This window comes from Dendropsophus ebraccatus, chromosome 14 (assembly GCF_027789765.1).
Source record: "Dendropsophus ebraccatus isolate aDenEbr1 chromosome 14, aDenEbr1.pat, whole genome shotgun sequence".
Classification (NCBI taxonomy): domain Eukaryota; kingdom Metazoa; phylum Chordata; class Amphibia; order Anura; family Hylidae; genus Dendropsophus; species Dendropsophus ebraccatus.
The window spans coordinates 44272540-44293106 of record NC_091467.1 but is presented as its reverse complement, the minus strand read 5'-3'; the positions used below and the strand labels follow the sequence as shown (position 1 = coordinate 44293106).

Genomic DNA, 20567 nt, shown 5'->3' with positions numbered 1-20567 from the left:
GGGCAGTGCCGGGTACATTTTCTAGTATTTCATAAAAGACAATGTCTAAATCTTTCCTTGAAAACATTAAGAACCAGCAGTTACTGATTTGTCTAAAGAGGTGAAAAACTGCAAATTGATTAATCGGCCAGATTATTTAGCTCATCTCTATCCTGAGAAATAAAGCTTTTCTCACATTGTATCACTTTAGTACATTTACCATGTATGCTGGGATATTTTCTCGAATGTAACCTATTGGCATATGCAACTCCTTAAAGATACATCAACACACAAGTCAACTTCTGAGTATTTAACAAAAGTACACTATTTTAGTAAATGTCTGTTTAATAGGACACCTAGTATATGTACTGAGAACATTCCTGATGCAAAATCTCCTTTGATAAACCTTTTTTCCATATACCCTATTAAAGCATTGTTTAGCAAACGATAGCCTGCGCCTTGGAAGACTGGTCACATCATGCCAGACAAAAGGCCCTTCATTTAGATGAATGTTATGTGCAGTATCTGTGCCTTGTGCAAATAATTTCTATTCTTTCCAGAAATTTTTTAGGATAAGCTGCCACATGTATAAACATGAGGGGTAGCACCATAGCTGACCATTATATCACATACAGGATATGGCACTTTCATCTGGTCTCCCATCTGTAGGCCTCACCTGGTGGTCCCTTAGCTAGTGGGAAGAGTCAAGCATGTATGATGTCTCCAATACACCGGAAAAGGAAGATCTGCCCCTTGTAACTCTATAGTTATACCCCTAGAAGCATCAGAAGCATGGATGACATTATAGGGCAGTACTGAGCGTGAATCTGACACGGGGGTGAGAAATAACAAATACACCTGGAGACTGTTAATGTTTTTTGGAATGCATAATGAGTTTACAAGGGAGTTTATATAATATATTTTGTTAAGATTCAAAGATTGTTGAATTTGTTGAAACAACAGTGACCCTTAACCGCTTCCCGCACGGGGGCGTAACTGTACGTCCTTGTGCGGGAGTTCAGAGCGGGGCCGCGCGGTGACACCGCTCTGAACCGCCACGGTCTCGGGTGCCGCTTGTAGCTCGGGGCCGCGGCTATTAGCGGGCACGGAGAGGCGATCCTTGCATCTGGCATCCGGCACTGGCCAGGGTCTGCGCCATAAAGGGCGCTGATCCCAGCTTGGCATTCTATTGTTTTCGGCTGCAGCAGCCGAAAGCAATAGAATGCCTATCTCGTGGATCTATGCAGTGTAACTATACTGCATAGATCTCTTTGAGAGATCAGTGTGCATATACTAGAAGTCCCCCAGTGGGGCTTCTAGTATATGTGTAAAAAAAAAAAGTTGTATTACTAATAAATAATCCCCTCCCCTAATAAAAGTTTGAATCACCCCCTTTTTCCCATTTTATAAATAAAAATAAATAAATAAAACAACATGTTTGGTATCACAGCGTGCGTAATCGCCCAAACTTTAAATTTATTTAATTCCTGATCCCTCATGGTAAACGGGGTAAGCGCAAAAAAAGCATTGCGCATTTTTGGGCGCATCAAATCCAAAAAAATTGTAATAAAAAACGATCAAAAAGTTGCATATGCGCAATCAAGGTACTGATAGGAAGAACACATCATGGCGCAAATAATGACAAACAGCCCCATAGATCAAAGGATAAAAGTGCTATAAGCATGGGAATAGAGCGATTTTAAGCAACCTTTATTTTCTGTAAAAGGTTTTATTTTTTTACGAGCCATCAATTAATATAAAAGTTATGTTGCATATCGTTTTAATCGTACCGACTTGATGAACATATATAACATGTCAGTTTTTCCATAGGACACACGACGTAAAAACGAAGCTCCCCCAAAGAAAAAGAATTGAGGGTTTTTTTTTCCAATTTCACCGCGCATATAATTTTTCTCTGGTTTCGCAGCCTATTTTATGCAAAAATTAAGTCTGCCATTGCAAACTAAAATTAGTGATGCAAAAAATAAGGGCTCATTTGGGTCTGTAGGTGTAAAAATGCAACTGCTATGGCCTTTTAAGCACAAGGAGGATAAAACTAAAGCGCAAAAATGAAAATTAGCCCGGTCCAGAAGGGGTTAAAGGAGTATTTCCAAATGTATCCCTTACCCACAGGTTAGAAGAAAAGTAGCTGATCGCAAACTGGGATGTGATTTGCACATCCCTCTCCATAAGGATTTTCCTGTGGCAATAGCATTGGGGATTAGTGTAATTTACTTTATCGGCACTTGCGGGTATTGTGCAATTGACAGGCATTTTGACAGTGCATTCTAAGCGGATTTATGTATGGCTGCTAGTTTAACATTATATTGTCTTTGTATTTGCACTTTTTTAGCCCAAATATTATTATGCTTTTGGTGTATATAGTGTGCAGCTCTATACAATTTATTTACAGTATCTGCTTATCCAGTGAAGTTTGTTGGCTCTCTTCTATTGTATTTGTGTTTTCTTCTTCCCCTTATGTTGAATATATGACTACATGATTTTAGGTATTTGAGATTATTAATTCAATAAAATTCCTTCCTTCCTTACATTTTGGGCAGACTAGATGGACCCAGTGGTCTTTTTCTGCCGACATTTTTCTATGTTTCTATTATATATTTTTGCTAAAGGTTTTTTTTTTTTTTTTTTTTTTTTTTTTTTGGGGGGGGGGGGGGGGGGTTATATTCTTTTCTTAGATGTATATTCAAATAAAGTGGGGAACTGCACATATTGCAGCGGCACTCCATTCATTCTTTATGGAAGCAATGGAGACAGCTGAATACAATGTTCTCCAGCTTCCACAGAGAATGAATAAAGGGGTAGCCCACAGCAAGCAGAGAACTTAATACTGGCGAAGAATTGACACAAAGAGTATCTTAGGTTATATTAGAAAATTTCAGATTTTTTCATTACAGTCTTAATAGTTTATTAGGTAATACGGTACTGCTATATGCCTTTAATCACTACGGTAAATTCAGATCTTCTTTTACATTGTCAGCCCTAATCATTCTGAGCAGTAGTTTCTTACTTATGACAAACAAGGCAACACTTAAAAATAGAAAAGACCATTGTAATTTATTTTGTAATTTCTGTTCCCAGGCGATATCAAATGTGTGCATGGAAGGATTTGCATGATGATCCCAATGCCTAAGGCTAAAACTGAAGAATAAGCCATAGCCATAAAACACTACAGAGTGGAGGAACATAGAATAACGGCCATTGTTTGCAGCAGCCGTCGAATTAATGTTCAGGACATTTACTGGCGCCCATTATTTTAAGTTGTTTACAAACATTGTTTTTTGTTGCCTTTTTCTGGCCGTCCTTCACCGACTTTTCATCTAAATTTAATGAAACTTTAAAGATAGCCACACCCAAAAGGGTGCTGAAAGCGGACATGATTTCTGCCCCCCCCCCCCCAAATAAAAAAAAAAATCTCTTCGTCGGATAGCTGCTTGTAGCCCTGTGTCAAATTGGCGTGGCCTACAGTGTCTGTGCCCTAGGCCTGTGCTGCCTCTCCATCCTTTCTCCCTGCCCTCTTCTCCATTAGGAACACCCCAGGCAGGACTTCACCTAATCATCACCTGTCTGAACCCTGCACATGTGTCTTAACGATCCTGCACATGCAATTGATTTAAATGGGGGAAAAAAAGTGCAATGACTTCTGCAAAAGTATTTAGAACAACGGCTGTTCTGTTATTTGTTACTCAAAACAACAGCTTTTATTTTAAGTCTTAAATAATGGCCATTGAAAATCATTATGTGAACATAGCCTTCATATGCGTAAATTGTTGCTGAAATCTACGTCAGCAGTGACATGGCATATATTCTAGTGCGAGTGCCCAGGCAGCTCAGATTCATCAGGGTAAATGTAGAGACTTGTGCCTCTATTCTCCCTGCAACATTGCACTGCTGTTTGGCAGGAAATGGGCGTGGGCGGCTAAGTGCGCCGGGGGGGGGGGGGCTGCGGGATCTAAAGATCGTCCGGGCATCCCATAGGTGATAGCAACGGTCTGCTGTCGCCGCTTCAATTACACTGAGCAGACGATCGTTACCATTGTAATTTTTTAAACATGTGGAAATACAAGGAACAGCCAATATTGTGCATATGGGCCTTTTAACACTAGCTTTTACACCAAGCAATTATCGGCCGATTAGAGCCGACGATAACTTGGTGTAATAGGGCCTTAAAGGACAACTCCCGTGAAAAACTTTTTTTAATTTATTGAAACACATTACAAAGTTATATAACTTTTGTAATGTGCTTCAATCACCTATCTCCCCCCCCCCCCTTGACCCCCCCCCCCCTCCCGGAAGTGTAGGAAACTCCTACATACCTAATTACTGTGGACCCCAGGCTGCTCTCTCAGCTCCATCTTGTGACAATGTCATCATCAGGAGGAGGGCTGGTCTAGGTCCTGTTACACCAGCCCCCCCCCTCCCCTGCCTTGTCAGGTCACTCAGCTTGCTCAGCTCCCATTGGCTGTAAGCTATCTGACCTTGTGCAACAACAAAGAAGGCTGCTTGCTGTAAGTGAATGATTTCTTCTGCTTCTCTTCACTGACTTCTTCCAGCACATAAGCTACACATACCCCCCTCCCCTATCTCTCTCAGCCATGAGGACAGTCAGTGAGTTACTTTATTTGTTTATCTTTTCCTGACTGTCTCCGAGCAAGCTGTCAGCTACACAGCCCCCCTTACCCCTCTTAAACCCAGGGAAGGAGTCAGTGAGTGAAGGAGTCGTATTTGCTTCTCTTTCCTCCTCTCCCTGCATCTTATCAGCTGCAGGAGACCCCCCTCCATCCTCTCTCCCCCCAGTCAGGGACAGTGATCCTGCAGCTTTCACATTGCAATGTACTGTACAGTACTTACATTACAAAGGGAAAGTGTATGTGTGCAGCTGCTGTGCAGGCTGAGGCCCTATGTGTTTTAGAGCATGATTGAATAGAGAGAGAGAGGGCAGTGTTAAGTGCACCAGGGGAAATGAATGGATGGATATGTACTTGCAAGAGGGGCAGGACTTAGATGTCACAGGAGCCAAAGTGCATCATGGGAAACCTAAACCAGGAAGTAATGAAGATGCAAACCTGAACTCATTGAGGCTATGAACGGCAGGAAATTCAAACAGAGACGGACTTAGGAGGAAAGGTAACTATGAAAACTGTGTTTGTAACAGTTCTTTTTTTTTTTTTTTGTACTAAGCGCAGGAGTTGTCCTTTAAGGACATAGGAAGTTAATCAGAGAAAATGAGTACAAGGAGCTTTTAAGGAATTAGTTGCCAAGTACTACTTACCACCCTTGCCAGGTGTGCACAAACAATCATTCTCCTTTGGAACTCTTCTGAAGTATAAGGAAAGGAAAACAAAATTTTAGAACAGCACAGGTAATAAAAGCTATATAAGCTACAATAAGGTATGTGCTACTTATACTACACTATGGAGTTATGTGCAATACCCCACATTCATTCTCTTTTATAGGGGAATTTTATTGACTTTGTAGGGGAGGGGCAACCCCTGTGCCACTTCATTTTGCAGTAAGCGTACTTATACCTAGAGTACTAAGGACCCAAATGTGCAACACAAAACAACACAAAAGCATAAACCTTTGTATTTAGATGTGCACCCTAAGGGGCAGATTTACTAAACTTACCAGCCATACCACTAAGTGCACCTCTTAGTAATTCCAGACAGGTGAAGGCAGACAGGGCCTAATTTAAGATTGGCATAATTAATAAATACCGCCCCCCCCCCCCCCCCAATGTTTATAATGTGGTGCTGAAAATTGCTTTTATACATGCCGGAGAACTATTTGTGATATTCATCAGTTTCTGTACACAGTACTACCTGTGCTTCAAAGGTGGCTTTATATTGACTAGACATAGTAGTATAAGCAGACTTTTAGAGAAATGCAGTGACTGCCAAGGTTTGATGAATAAGTCAATGTTCCTCTCACCGGTGTTGACTCTGTTATACAGCAGATGATCATTGTCATTTAGATAGAGTCATAAACTAGCCATGCAGCAGAGCTTTAATAATGATAATGAGAGGTGATAGAAAAGGTTATTACAATGACTACTAATTGAAAAACTGAAACTAGTGCTGACAGAATAAAGCACTCATAGTGTCATGACCTTTAAAGTAACACTGTCAGATCATTTTACTTTCATAAAGAGATTTCAAAGGACATTAACCAATAGTAAGGAGGTGACAAATTCCCCAGTCTCTTTGTATCAACACATGCCAAACTAAGTCTTCTTCTTTAAGACAGCCCTATCAGCCAATCAGTGACTTACTGCGACGGGACAGCGCCACGGCCAGTGATTGCCTGAGCAGGCCGTGGCTCTTGTCTGGAGAGCGTAGAGTAGAAGATCCAAAAGCATCCACACAGGAATAATTCTTCCAACTTTATTGGAAGTAAAAAGTAACAATGTTTCAAACCCACGCAGGAGTCTTTGTCAAGTCTTTTACACACCCTACAGTACATTGCTTATATATATGAGTGAGACAAAATAACAACCACCAATCAGGAACCCTGGAGTTATTACTCAAGGTGGCCATCACTGAGATTGTGGCCTTTCTAGCATGCATCCCCCGATCTTATTAAGCCTTGGGTCCTTTGGTGCTGTTTAAACCTCTCCATTTTCCAATACTCTTGTCTGGAGAGTGACTGCCAGCTCAGCCAATCACCAGCCGTAGTGCTGTCCCGTCTCAGTCAGTAATTGGCTGAGTAGGCTGGGGTCGGCTGAAGACATCGAAGACATAGAGGTGGACACGAGGGGGAGCACAGACAGGTAAGTATTGTACCAAAACAGTTAAACAATTGTTTAAAATTCTGCTTGAAATTTTGACAATTTTACACCAGAAATTTGTGAAACTGAATTTTTGAAAACTTTGCTTATCTCTAGAACTGAGCTTTAAAACCACTGACAAACTGGAGACAAGAGTCATGCTATTTCTGAAGAAATTTTGTTAAACCTGGATAAACCCTTTAAGAAACTCTGAAATTCACATATTAAAATGACCTTCCTTTGAGCTTCACCCGCTTATATATCAAGTTTCCTTTGTGCAAGGCGCGCTGCTTCAACTGCTACATTTGCTTCCATCTCTGCCTTCCTTGGAGCTTTCTATTGTGTAAAGGCAGTCTGTAAGTTCCTAGCTTCCACTTCTGCTTGTGCATTTACACAGGACGCAAGCGGGAACAAACATTTCTAAGAACATTCTGCATTACCTCCTGATGCCTTAAGAATCTCTGGTATTTCATCAATTAAAAATATCTGCTTTAAAGGACGCTGTAAGGTATTGTGTGAGCTGGTTAGTTACCCAGTGTGAGATGATATCTTAGTGTAGTCAAGTGGCAATGCTTTCTTTTTTATAATGCGATTCCTTACATTTTACTAACAACCTAAAAATAAAGCTTGCGGAATAATAACCTTACTTACTATACAATTATAAATGAAATTTAACAAAAAATTTACATAATTAAGCTATGGAAAATCTCAATCCTAATAGCCTTTGAAAAGTCCCAACCTTTTTGGGTAATTCTCCAAAATGCATGCCGCCCAAACAAGTCATCTCATCAGGACCTGCCCACTCAGCCAGTTACTGGCCACAGTGGAGCAGGAGCTGCGGTGGACTGTGATAAGTGAGCACTACATACATATATATATATATATATATATATATATATATATATATTAGTAAACCCAGGCAACTCCTGCAATTTTAGGTATAAAACCAGTTTTTCACCCAAAGACCCCGTTTAGACTACGGAAGGCCGGATCCTGCCTTCAATCTGTTTGAATGGGGGGGGGGGCTCGTGCACTTCAGCTCTCCACGTCTCCGCAAACCCTCCTATTCAAACAGATTGAGGGCAGGATTCGCGCCGAGTCTGCGTGGCGGGGTTTCGCATGGAATATTGGCACTAATTCCCTAGTGTGAACGGGCTCTTGCAGTATGTTCACACTGAGCAAATGTGACGGAAATGCAGGGCAGACCTCTCCGCCGCGGAATCCAGCCTGCCTCAGTGTCAAGAGGCAAAATTTGCTCAGTGTGAACATACCCTAATACCAGCACCAGGAGATGAGGGAAGCCCAGGACCAGGCATGGCTTGAGAAGAACTACTGAACGGTGCCGACGGTTTTGGGGCAGTGTCGGGTGATACAGATTCGCTTTAAATTTACAGATATATTTTGAAGAGATATTTCACATAACATTGCATGAAAATTGCAACATTTTTAACAAAATTATATTTTTATTTGACATGATATGCCAAAAGTGTGCAGACATAATCTTATTTTAACTTTTGACCTCGAAATTAAAAGCTTGTTAACTCTGCCATATGGGACCATGACATTGTAATTTCACAGGGAATGTCACTCTAATACTCGCATGACCTTACATAGGTTGAAGAGTCTTCTGAAAATTCTCCTCAACGCTAGGTCAATGTCACATTTGACTAATCAAGGATAACTATAGCTTTAAAATGAAATATTACTCTTTAGAATTTAGTACGGTTTATCTGGCTTCTTTATAAGACATCATTATAATTATAAACACAGGATTAATATGCCCTTCCATATCACAGTTTTAAGTAATTAGTGAGAAGATATAATCTAACAATTGACCTCATTGTCTTCTCTGCCCACTAATTTTCCAATAACAACATAAAGCTTTAATAACTAAGCAATGCTAACTAATTACAGGATGGATATAAGACCCGTTTAACCTATAAGATCCATCCAACTCCAATTATTTTAACAGTGAGACACAAAGAGGTTAATAAGCAATCATTTAACATTGAATTTTCAACGTCCAGTTTTAAAAACTGCTCTGTTGTACCCTTAGTCATAGCCCCATTGTGTTCCCTACATGGTAAGCGAGCCTAGCTTTGTGCGCTACACAACAGAAGTACCTTCTTCATAAACCCCCAAAAAGAATAGTGGCTCCTTTTAGCCCCCCAACAGAGTAGCTGCCTCCCACACAGTAATCAGGTTTTGCTCCCACCCCATTAGTTGGTGGTGCTACACTGATACTACCAGCCCCATAACAGTTACTATTGCTGCCACACCATCCTCATGACTTCGTAATCAAAATTTCTTCCAATAAAGCCATTATATAAAGCCCAATAATGAAGGAAACTGTGCTGACCCCTAACCCTTCCCCAAGTGTTTTGTCAGTTAAATGCTGATTTCTTCAGGGGTTCTTCTGACTTTTTCAAACAAATATCGCTGAAGTAGTCAGCATTCTTCTTTTTTTTGTGTTTGCTATCTGCAGTTTACCCCAGTTTCTTTTTTATACTATTTGATAAAAGTGTACCATAGTCTTGTTGCCTTTAATATGAATTTTTGAATGCTTCCTACTGAACTCCCACTCCTGCTGTTTTATCCCACCCAGAGAAGAGCATGCTCATGGCTGTATCCAATTTCTATTACCGTGTTTCCCTAAATCTAGAATATTCACTCCTCTAGATAGTGACTTGACAAGCTGCTTTAGAGATGCCCCTGTAAGGCTTCTATTACATTCTTACTTTTGCATGTAAATGTACAAGGGATATTCCAATTGACACCAGAAATGTTGAAGTCGCCCATAACTACAGTATGCTACACATATTATTTTAGCATAGCAAAATATATTTTATATAATCATTCACTTATATATTGGGTTATGCAAAATTGTCTTATGTCACCCCACTGTTTTGTACATCATTAAATTATTGCTTTGCCTCCTGCTGGTTGACCTAGATTACAAACTTTGCTAGATTATAAAAAAAAGTATGTCTCATGTAAATATATTTATGTCTTCTTCATAACAAAATGCTATTTATCCAAGCCCTGAAACCATAGACCAAAGAATCCCGAGAAGGCACATACAGCCACATTAAGTCTATGAAAGCTAGCAGTTGATATAATTAATAGATCAAAGACACTTTGGCATGTCAGAAGTTTTAAAAAACTGGAGAAGCAAGACAAAAAAAAATAAAAATAATGCCTGAAATACATGTAAGAAATAAAACAGAACTGCTGTCAAGTGACAGCTATTCCATCCTTTTAAGAATATAAGCAACTTGTATGTTTTATTTCAATCAAAACCATATAAATACAAGTAAACCTCACTTCCACTTCTCATTTTCACATTATAGTATCATAGAAAACAGTATTGGAGGAATCTTGGAGTTGCCTGCTAACTATTTCTCAGGGTTAGGACCTTCCGCAGTATCTATACAGTTAACTGTCAGCACGGGAGTGCGGATTTTACTGACAGCCCGGAACCGCCGCGGATTATACAGGCACAGCTTCTGTGCCTGTGTTCTCCTCAATTGTAAATTGCTGCAGCCTTGGGCATAGACTGCAGCGACTTTAATTTATTGTGCAGCAGTGGGAAGGGGTTAATTTCAAGAAGAAGTATATGAACCCTTTGGAATAACCCAATTTTCTATACTGATTGCAAATAAGGCCTTATCATTTTCTAAATCACAATTATAGGCAAACACAATTGGGGAGATCCATCAAATCTTGTGCAAAAGAGCTGTAAGGTATTTCCCCATAGTAATCAAGTAAATTCCTTCTTTTATTTATAGGCCTCTAAAAAACTAAAGCTAGTATCTGTCTGGTTACTATGGGCAAGTACACAACTGTTCCAAAGTTTATTAAATCTGCCCCAACGTAAATAAACCAAAATCACGTAAATGGTTTACTGTTCATGCATTTTACTGAGTATTTTGAGGGTACGTTCACATGTACCGGATCCGCAGCATATTTTCTGTTGCGGATCCGCAGTGGATCCGCAGTAGATTTCACCTAAATAACTGAACACAGCTTAAAATCTGCTGCGGATGCTGTACACGTGAACGCACCCTTAGTAAACATCTACAGTGCATGGAGAAAAACTAGGTAAAAGCTTGAATTTAATAAGAACCTACAAAGGGGTAAAATTAGGACTTTATGACTTTCAAAAGACAACTTGTATCTTTCCATTATTCATTACTTGTGTGCTTTGGTTCGTTGGATAATTGACATAATCCTTATTTTGATGTCCGCCCAAACAACGTACGTTATTTAATAGATTGTGTGCACTGAACGACCATGATTTCATTGACTTCAAAGCTTTCCTTAAAGGTCAATTAAAATACGGCAATAACGGACGTCTTTTTAAAAAGAAGAATCGAACACCTTTGCATTTTTGTTTTTTACTTAGTGTGACATAGTCGTTATGTTCTACATATATTATGCTGTAAGCATTATCTGCACAGTAGCTAGTTCTAGTGCTAGAATAAAAAAAAAGAACATTCTAAAATGCTAGTTGTGTTAATAAAGCACATATTCCTATACTGACTGTATTATGTAATTATGAAACAGTTCACAGAAAGATAGATAGATAGATAGATAGATAGATAGATAGATAGATAGATAGATATAGAAAGATAGATAGATAGAGATAGAAAAATAGAATTTAGATTATACTGATGTTTTCTACAATTCTCTGGCTGTTTTTCTAATGCTCTTTTCCTCCAAAGGCAGCATTACTCATCTATCTTTAATTATGTAAATAAATAATTCTTTATTATGTCTTTTCATATACAAATCTTTATTCATGTATATTTAATTATACTGACTTTTATGCCTTTTTGGAGCTTTTCTTCTTTTGTATTGTTGATAAAGTCTCTGCAATAGTAATTATTACATTTAAAGAGGACCTGTCACCCCTCGTGCCGGGGTGACAGGCTCCCGACCCCCCGTTACAGCCCCCTATACTCACCTGATCCCGCCAGATCCCGCTTCTGGATCCGGTCGGGTCACAGAGTTATCAGCTCCCGAAGCCCGGCGTGCGCGCTGACAGGAGAGTCCGACGCTCATAGAGAATGAATGGGGAGTCCAATGCTCTGTCATTCTCTATGGGCATCGGACTCTCCTGTCAGCGCGCGCGCCGGGCTTCAGGAGCTGATATCTCCGTGACCCGACCGGATCAAAAAGCGGGACCCGGCGAGATCAGGTGAGTATAGGGGGCTGTAACGGGGGGTCGGGAGCCTGTCACCCCGGCACGGGGGGTGACAGGTCTCCTTTAAACATTGAGTTTGGAAACCTATATAAGCTATCATCACAACCTGGTTTCATGTGTGAAAAATATATTGCATCTTATTATACCAATACCTTATATGTTGCTGAATTATTACTCTGCCGGGATACCTGGTCCTATGGTGTCTGCAGAAAAACATGTAGGAGATAATATTCTCATACAGAAGTCCACAAATACATTAAGACAATGAAATACTTGGCTGAGTGCCTTCAACTCTCTGCAGAAACATTTCCAACCATCTGGCCACAAGGGGATGTGTATTGTGATTTGCCAGATCACTAACTTCTACTGCTGGCACAGATGCCAGGCAAGGCTAACAGTCCAACATTACCCATAAGGCACCCTTCCTTTACTTCCTTTCCTCTTATTTTCCTAGTATACAGCTGAACTTATTTAAGGCTAATGCATTTGTACAAGATATTGTAGTGAAAGCCAGGAACGTGTATGCAGATATTAAAAAGTATTGCTAGCTGGATAATGTTCATCTCATTATTGCCTCTCTTTGATAACAGATATGGATTATTTATAAAAGACTGTAAGAAATGCTTAATCAAGTTTTTCACATTGAAGACCATGGCTATACTATATGTGCACAAATATTTTGCCATATTAAAAAATATATAAAATCCAGAGTTGATCTAAAAATGACTGCGTTCTTGAGATCTCCCAAGAGCGGTTCAATGACATTGAGGTCAGAAGACCCAAATGGCTACTCCAGAGCCTTCACTTTGTTCTGTTGGCAAACGGCTGCCCGGATATAGAGGGTATACCTGGCTACATAAGCTATTTTATCTGGCTACGAGGGGCATTGTATATGGCTACTGAGGGCAAACCTGTCTACAGGGGGGCATATTTACTTACAATGAGCTTTGCATCTGGCTATGGTGGACATATGTGGCTATATGGGGTATCCTTGACTACGGGGTCATTGCATCTGGCTACAGGGGGAATTGTTACATAATGGTTAGTCACACTGTCAAAGGGGATCTTATCTATGACCAAACTGCTGACAGAGACTTTAAATAGAACCTGTGGCAGCAGGGTAAGTTTGTCCTTCTTTAGCAATTATTAAAAAAGGGTCATAAGAACTAATCAAAACACATTTTTTGATGCACACAAAAATGTGGTTGACAAATGTCGATAGTGGTCGATGCATTTTAAACTTTTTTTTAAATGGAGGTCAATGGAAAAAACAGATCAAAATGGATGCCTTCCTGCACTTATTTGCTGTTGTATGTCCTAAAGGAAGTCGAGATTTCTTTCCAGTCTGGTATGGTGCTCTCTGCTGCCACATCTGTCTGTTTCAGGAACTGTTGGGAGCAGAAGGCATGACAGAGGTGGCAGCAGGGAACACTGTGTCAGATTGGAAAGAATACACGACTTGAATTTGAAAACATGACCTGCAGTTACAGGTCGCCACTGCCACACAGTGACCTCAGACAAACTGTTTTCATCCCTGTTGACTGTGTAACCAACCATGGAACATCAATTTTATCAACGATAAAATAATTAGTTTAAGGAACAAATATAACTAGTGGAAGTAACTAAAAATAGAAAAGTTTGGTTTCTAAGAAAAAAAAAATCCTGGCTGCCATGACTTTGGAAGTTAAGAATTTTGGAAGTTTAGGAGTTCCATGCAATGGTTTCACCTAAAATAAAAGCTCAATCATGGTAGTCGGAATTGAATCTATTAGAAAGAGCAAGAGAGTCGAAAATTGTTTTGCTAAGATCACTTTGAGAGTGAATGTCAATGAGGAAAAAGTAAGAGCTGAAATGAACAGCTGCCAGACAGAGTGAAAAATTCTTTGCAGTAGAAGATTAGATGAGAAATAAAGGTGACATAACTGACTTTATTCTGTGCTCTTGTAACTATACAAGAGAAAGAAACATTTAATCCTACCAAAGAAGGCAAGACGTGCTTTTAAGGTACTCGAAAACGAGTCACAGCCATAGGATAAAAGTTACCCATTATTTGATCTTCAATTATCTGTGGTTTCCCCATTTAAAGCTGAAAATTAATATTATTTTAACAAAGCAGGGAATTAATGGCGTCAGACACATCTTTTACTGCTGTCCATGAGCAGAGGAAGCGATATATATGCGATTGCAAGTGGCAGTTGCCCCTGGGCCCTAGTGCCCCAACGGGCCTTATTGTCCCTCTCCCGCATAAGAAGACGCTAATACTATAAATGCTACATGATAATGCTACTACTAATAATGATCTTTACATTTCTAGCATCAACTTATTTTCAGCACTTAAAGGAGAACTCTGGCCAAAACATATTTTTTTATATGTTTATTACATAAGGAAAGTTAGACAAATTCCTAATATACACTAATTATGAGAAATGCACATATACTGCTGTTTTCCTCAGTTTAGTAGATCACGCAGGCTTCAATTTCTCTAAAAAAACTGTGACGTCACAAATCGGGTGTAATTCATATGAAGTGTCCAGCAGGGGGCGCAGTATATGTAGGAATTACATTGTAAGAATAACTATGGCCTTTTTTATTCTTTATTCACAAAATACAGCTATTGTGTGCCCCCCCAACCTCCCCTGAAGCCTGCCTGATCTACTAAATTGAGGGAAATAGCACTGTATGTGCATTTCCCATAATTAGTGTACATTAATAAATTAATAATAATAAATAAATAGATTCCGCAGCTACATTAGGAATTTGTCTAAATTTCCTTATGTAATAACATATAAAAATATGTTTTGGCTGGAGTTTTCCTTTAACAAGTGATTACATATAGGGGGTGCAGGACAGATGTGAGTCAAACATAACACCGAGACAGTGGGTTAGTGGTAAAAAGTTCAGTCTTTGAGAAATTCAGTTGCAGTCCATGATATGAGTTGTAGTTTTGCAACAGCTGGACAGCCAAGGTTCCCTACCCATGATATAGATGATAATAGAAACCAAATCAGCTAATATAGCTGTAAAGAGTGAAAAAAGGAAAGGACCTAGGACTGATTTCTAAGGTCCCTCAATAGGGAGGAGAAGATCAGTAGAGCCAGAAGAAGCAGTTAGAGAAGTAGGAAGAAAACTAAGAGGGAACAGAATCCTAAAAGTGTAAGGGCCCTATTACATGGGACAATTATACGAATATCGCTATACCGTTCTAATTTAAATGATAATTGTTCTGTGTAATTGGAGGCAATGATCGGAAAAATGTTCATGTGTCGTTGATTGTTGATTTAGATCTGACCTTAAAATTATTGTTAATCGTTCGCAGTAATTCCGCATTTGTTCTCTAATCGTTCAGTGTTATTACCAATCGTTCCTTCTTTTGCTGGGATCACATGGGGTAAACGATTGTAGTAACAGTCATTGTACCGATTGTTACTAACAATTATCGTTCTGTGTAATATGGTGAATATCAGGTTAACGAGAAACAATCTTGTTTGTGATCCTTTACCGTTGATCGCTAATCGTTAAAAATTGTTTCGTCTAATAGGACCCTAACTGTCACAATTACCATTCTGACCATTCTCTCACTAGTATTTGCCATTTTTCTCCCTGGTCAACACCCTGCACATTTCGTCTCTGCGTCTCCTTTCCCTATGCTCGATTGCAGTGTGGATGCAGGCTAGCCTCTGTGCTGCAGCCTATACACTATACACACTCTAAAAACAAGATTGTGTAATCCTACCTCCCTGTAGCAAACCTTCAGAAGTTCTCAGGCCACTACTGAGCAGTCTAAGGGGCCTATTCCACGGAGTGATAATCTGCCGAAACGGCCCGATTATCGCTCGGTGAAATAGAGAAAATGATTAGCCGATGATCGTATCATCAGCTGATCGTTTATTTAGGCCCTGACCAAAAATCATTGCTCACTTACCGCGCATCGCTTTGTGGAATAGCGCTGCGTGGTGGGCGACCGACGATTTGAGAAGCAGCATACATTACCTAGCAGGGCTTCTCCTACGCTCCGTCTTCCTCTCCGGGTCCCGGGCGCAGCATCAGCTTCAGTGCGGCCTTACTGAACTGTCAGACCGCTCACCCAATAACTGGCCGCGACCGCCGCGGGCAGTGATTGGCTGAGCTGTCTGACAGCTCAGTCAGGCCGCTCCAAAGTTGATGCTGTGCTGCCAGACCCGTAGAGGAAGACAGAGCGTAGGAGAAGCCCTGCTAGGTAATGTATGCTGCAAGGGCTGCAAGGACATCGGTAACAATGTCCCTGCAGCCCTCGCTAAATGATCATTGGGCCGTGGACTAGGCCCAGTCAACGAGCACCGATCTAGCAGATCAGCGTTTGTTTACACTGTTGATTGGGCCCGTGGAATAGGGCCCTAACATGTGAATCCAGTGTTATCTCTGGCCAGAAAGTCTGTATATTGCACATGCTGTTTCTCTGCTCTTCCTGCTGACTCAGCCCCCTATAATGTGGGCTTCTCTCTGCTTTCCCTTGATGAACAAATAAGAAGTATAATAAAACCGATTACAGAGTTTCTTATATTCACTTGTGCTATTGATTTCTGCAAAGTTGTCATCCCAAATGGCAACAACTGCAGACAACTCAGTTTGACTATTTCAATTTTTATGTAAACTATAACAGTAAAAATGACTATACAAATGCTGTAGCCCCCGTCTATCTGACCATTAGATATAGTATTTTGTTAGGAAGTTCTTAACACTTAAGAATTAAAAAAAAAAAAAGTTCTCCTAAAATGGGATTACACTTCAAAGAGAGAAAAAGATTGGTCGGCACATCCATAGAGTGAGCTAATGCTGCTAAGAAAAGATACAAAATGAGCATTAAAACAAGATATGAAAAGAAATTAATTTTATTAGTCTTTGATCAACATGTATATGACCACTTTTATTTTATTGGACGTCAATCTCTCTGAGTTAGCTCCTATCCTTGATTCTTTTGTGTCTTATTTTAAGTAAAACATTAAAGGAGGCTTTCACTGTAGTATGGAAAAGTATGTAAATGTATGCAACAAATGTTTAAAATGCTTCTGTAATACTATATCTTGACTTACACTACACTATTATAGATGGCATGTAGAGGAAGAAGTGGTTACTGATGCACCAGGTTTGGAAGGTGCTATGAGAGCTGAAAGTAAAGAAACAGAAGCAGCAAGGAACTGCTGCTGAGATGAGCGAGAAGCCTTAATTTACCTTTCAGGAACACTGCAGATCTTCTGAAGAAAGAAGAAAAGCAAACAGGAATCTAATCTTAAAGAAGCAGTTCACAAAAAAATTATCATTGCCCCCCCCTCGCTAGGTGCCGACGCATAAACTCACCGCAGGTGATTGGTGTCCCGCGGAGCAGCTTAGTTCCAGTCATGCGGCTCCGTTCAAATCGGGCGCGCACTCAAGTCAGCCTCTGCCGTGATTCCTCTTCTGTGTCCAGTGATTGAACACAGGAAGTCACGCGCTTCCATAGAGAATGTATTGAAGCGCGTGACTTCCAAAAGCGCATGGGCCAATAATAATTTTTTGGGAACTGCTTCTTTAAATTCTTCTGAATTTACAAAGTTAGCCGCAACAGAATCTGCTAAATATTCTCTGAGCTGTCCAATGATTTAGTCCTAGCTAAATACGTTATCTATCAGTTCTTTAGTCAAACTGTATCAAGTACTTTAACTTAAGTCTAATTATGTCTATAGCAACACGTTGAAAAGAGTGTCCTCTTGGCTTTTATTTGACAGTATACATAAAGGGGGAGATTTATGAAAGGGTGTAAATATACACCTGGTGTAAACTGCCCACAGCAACCAATCACAGCTCCTCTTTTGTTCTACCAGAGCTGAAAGCTGAGCTGTGATTGGTTGCTGTGGGCAGTTTACACCAGGTGTATGTTTACACCCTTTCATAAATCTCCCCGAAGAGTTGCTGTTTTTTCCGGACAGCATTTCCAGTATAAATACAGAGACATCCAGTACAGACATATATATAATATATATATATATATTAGGGGCATGTGTTCAGAGTTATTTCTCGGATGTAAATTTTGGGAACTCCTCAACTTTGGCCAACCTTGGAGAAGCACTGTGAAACACAGTGTGAAAGGAAAGATCTGCGAGTCTTGAGATTTTTGTTTGTCTTGCTTTTCTTAATCAAAACCACTTTGGCTATGCTTTGGGATCATTCAATGTAATGTGAGTCATGCATTGATGATGGAAATCAGTGACATTGATGGAAGAGGCTGAGAAAAAGCTAGAGACATGTCAAGGACAATTTAATATTTGTTTTATTGTCTTGATACAATTTTTTTATTTTTGTTCTATAACTACAACTTAATAAATGCCAATATAACTCATAGTATTCTTAATTTATTACAGTGCCTTCTTTCTGGGGATTGGTAAATTCAGCCTGGAATCTGTGTGCTGTTGGTAAGAGGCAGTCGCCTGTCAACATAGAAACCAGCCATATGATATTTGATCCTTTCTTAACATCGCTACGCATAAACACAGGTGGACGGAAGGTAGGAATTTTTCATTTTGTGCCAAGTTGTATAGAAATAACATTGTAACATAATGTCCCTGAATTACTTTTGCCTGTTCAACTCTAGGGAATAACACCTACATTTTGGCACAGTCTGACTTGCCAAAATTTGCACAAGGATTGCATCAGATTGCCAATAAAACCCATTTAGCCACCAATTTGCAAGGAAATCACAGCAAATTTGGATTTTGGATTTGCCAACTCCTCAATAATGTAAATAATGTCATCTAAATCACGGTAAAAGATCACTGATCTAAGGGAGACCAGCCCAAAAGACACTGTAGGCTGCTAGTAAAAGCGCTTAACACAGTGAAAACCTAGGTGCATTGCCCCCTGGGAAATACAAATATGCAAAAAGAATCCATGTAGCCTCAAAATGAGATATCCATCCAGGAAAGGACCTAGCCAAGGAGTGGCTCATGTAAGGAGACCACCAAAACCACCATCTTAAGTGTCCTTATCAGTCAATGTCAAGTTATTCATCTAAATCATTCAGTTTTTACCCTAGACGCAGAATTGGCAGAAATATTCTCATTTATATAATTTTGTGAATTATCGGAATGCTGATTTCCTGAAAATTGTTGTCTCTATAATTTTTTAGTATTTGAAATTATTCTTCTCTGTAGTCTTACATATTTGCACAATTTAGGAGGAGACCTCTAGAATTTTTAAGAAATTATTTTAATCTATGATGTTAAGCAATCAGTCTTGTTATTTTCCTCTTGAAATTGTAGCGTAATTTTTTTAGTTTGAATTAAAATATCCTTTGTGACAACAAGTTATTCATTGATTCTGATTCTTAAATTCTCGTTGTACCAAAATTACCTGTGTGCCAAAATTGTGCCAGATTGCTAAATTCAGATGAGAAAAGCAGTGTTAGGCAGGGGAAGAAAGTAGGGGAAAAACTGACAACTGTGGTTAATATCGTTCCAAACCCTGTAAGTTCAATAAGTTCAATTTCTAGGTCCAAAATTCAGTGCTAATGCATCGCGGGGAAACTTGCTAAAAACAGATTTATAAAGCTCAATATTAAACTGTAGTAGTAAGTAGTAAGTAGTGAAAGAAACTTTAAAAATTTGCTGGACTTTAAGGCCATGTTCACACAACGTATTTTTTCAATGACAATGAACGGAATCCCAGCCGGAGTGTATATACATCTAGTATATGCTCCGGCTGGGATTGCCAGTGGCCGCAACGAAATCTGACATGTCAGTCTTGTCCAGCCGCTATTCATTGAATAGCGGCCACACAACCCTGACACTGCACTCGATGGAGAGTGCGGCTCCGGTCACACTTTCTATTGTGTGCAGGGTTGAATTGCCGTAACAGCCGGGATAAAATTCACTGACACCGTTCACGTTCACCAGGATAAAACTCACTGACACGGCCGTGAAACAGAACATCCGGTATATAACACCTGCATATTCCGGAGCACTCTTGGTAGGGACTAACTACTACATATCGGAAAGACAAGACTGCTTTAGAGATGTTCTGACCTAGTCATCTAACATTACAATTTGGCCCTTGTTGCTCATAACTTTCTGCTTGCCCGTTTTTCCTGCTTTAAACACATCATCCTTTTTTTTTTTTTTTTTTACTTCTGATATATCGCATGCTTTGACAGGTGCCATGGTTACACGGTAGCTGATGATATGGCTGATCAGTATATATTCCCCTTCAGGAAGGTTTACTCATTGTGTAGTCAGCTCACATAACGTAACTGGCTGCACCAAAACATTTCTATTTTAATTTTTTTTTTGCTATTAAATATTTGATGAAGGTAAAAAGAGTTATTACAAAGGGCAACAGCTATTAGAGGATCATATGCTGAAAGGTCAGTATAATGTGTGGACCTGCATAGCTCTTCAGAACTGCTGTATTACCTCTAAGGGTTTTAACGGTACATATTGAAAAGCTTTACGGAAAGTAGACAACAGAACTTGTTTCAAAATCTACATTAAATTTCCACACTAGATGTTATGCAAGGCAACTCCAGCACAATATAGTGATTATATGCTGATCTACCATATAAGGCTATGTTCACACAACGTATATTTTGTA

At 39.7% G+C, this 20567-nt stretch overlaps 1 protein-coding gene across 1 annotated transcript in view; it reads left to right on the top strand.

The window, feature by feature from the left end:
• The window catches only part of CA10 (carbonic anhydrase 10), a 206001-nt gene that overhangs the window by 120018 nt on the left and 65416 nt on the right, over positions 1-20567 (top strand). The window contains exon 4 of the mRNA XM_069952317.1: positions 18344-18486. Within this exon, the coding sequence (XP_069808418.1) occupies positions 18344-18486 (143 nt within the window). The remainder of the gene's footprint in view (positions 1-18343; positions 18487-20567) is intronic.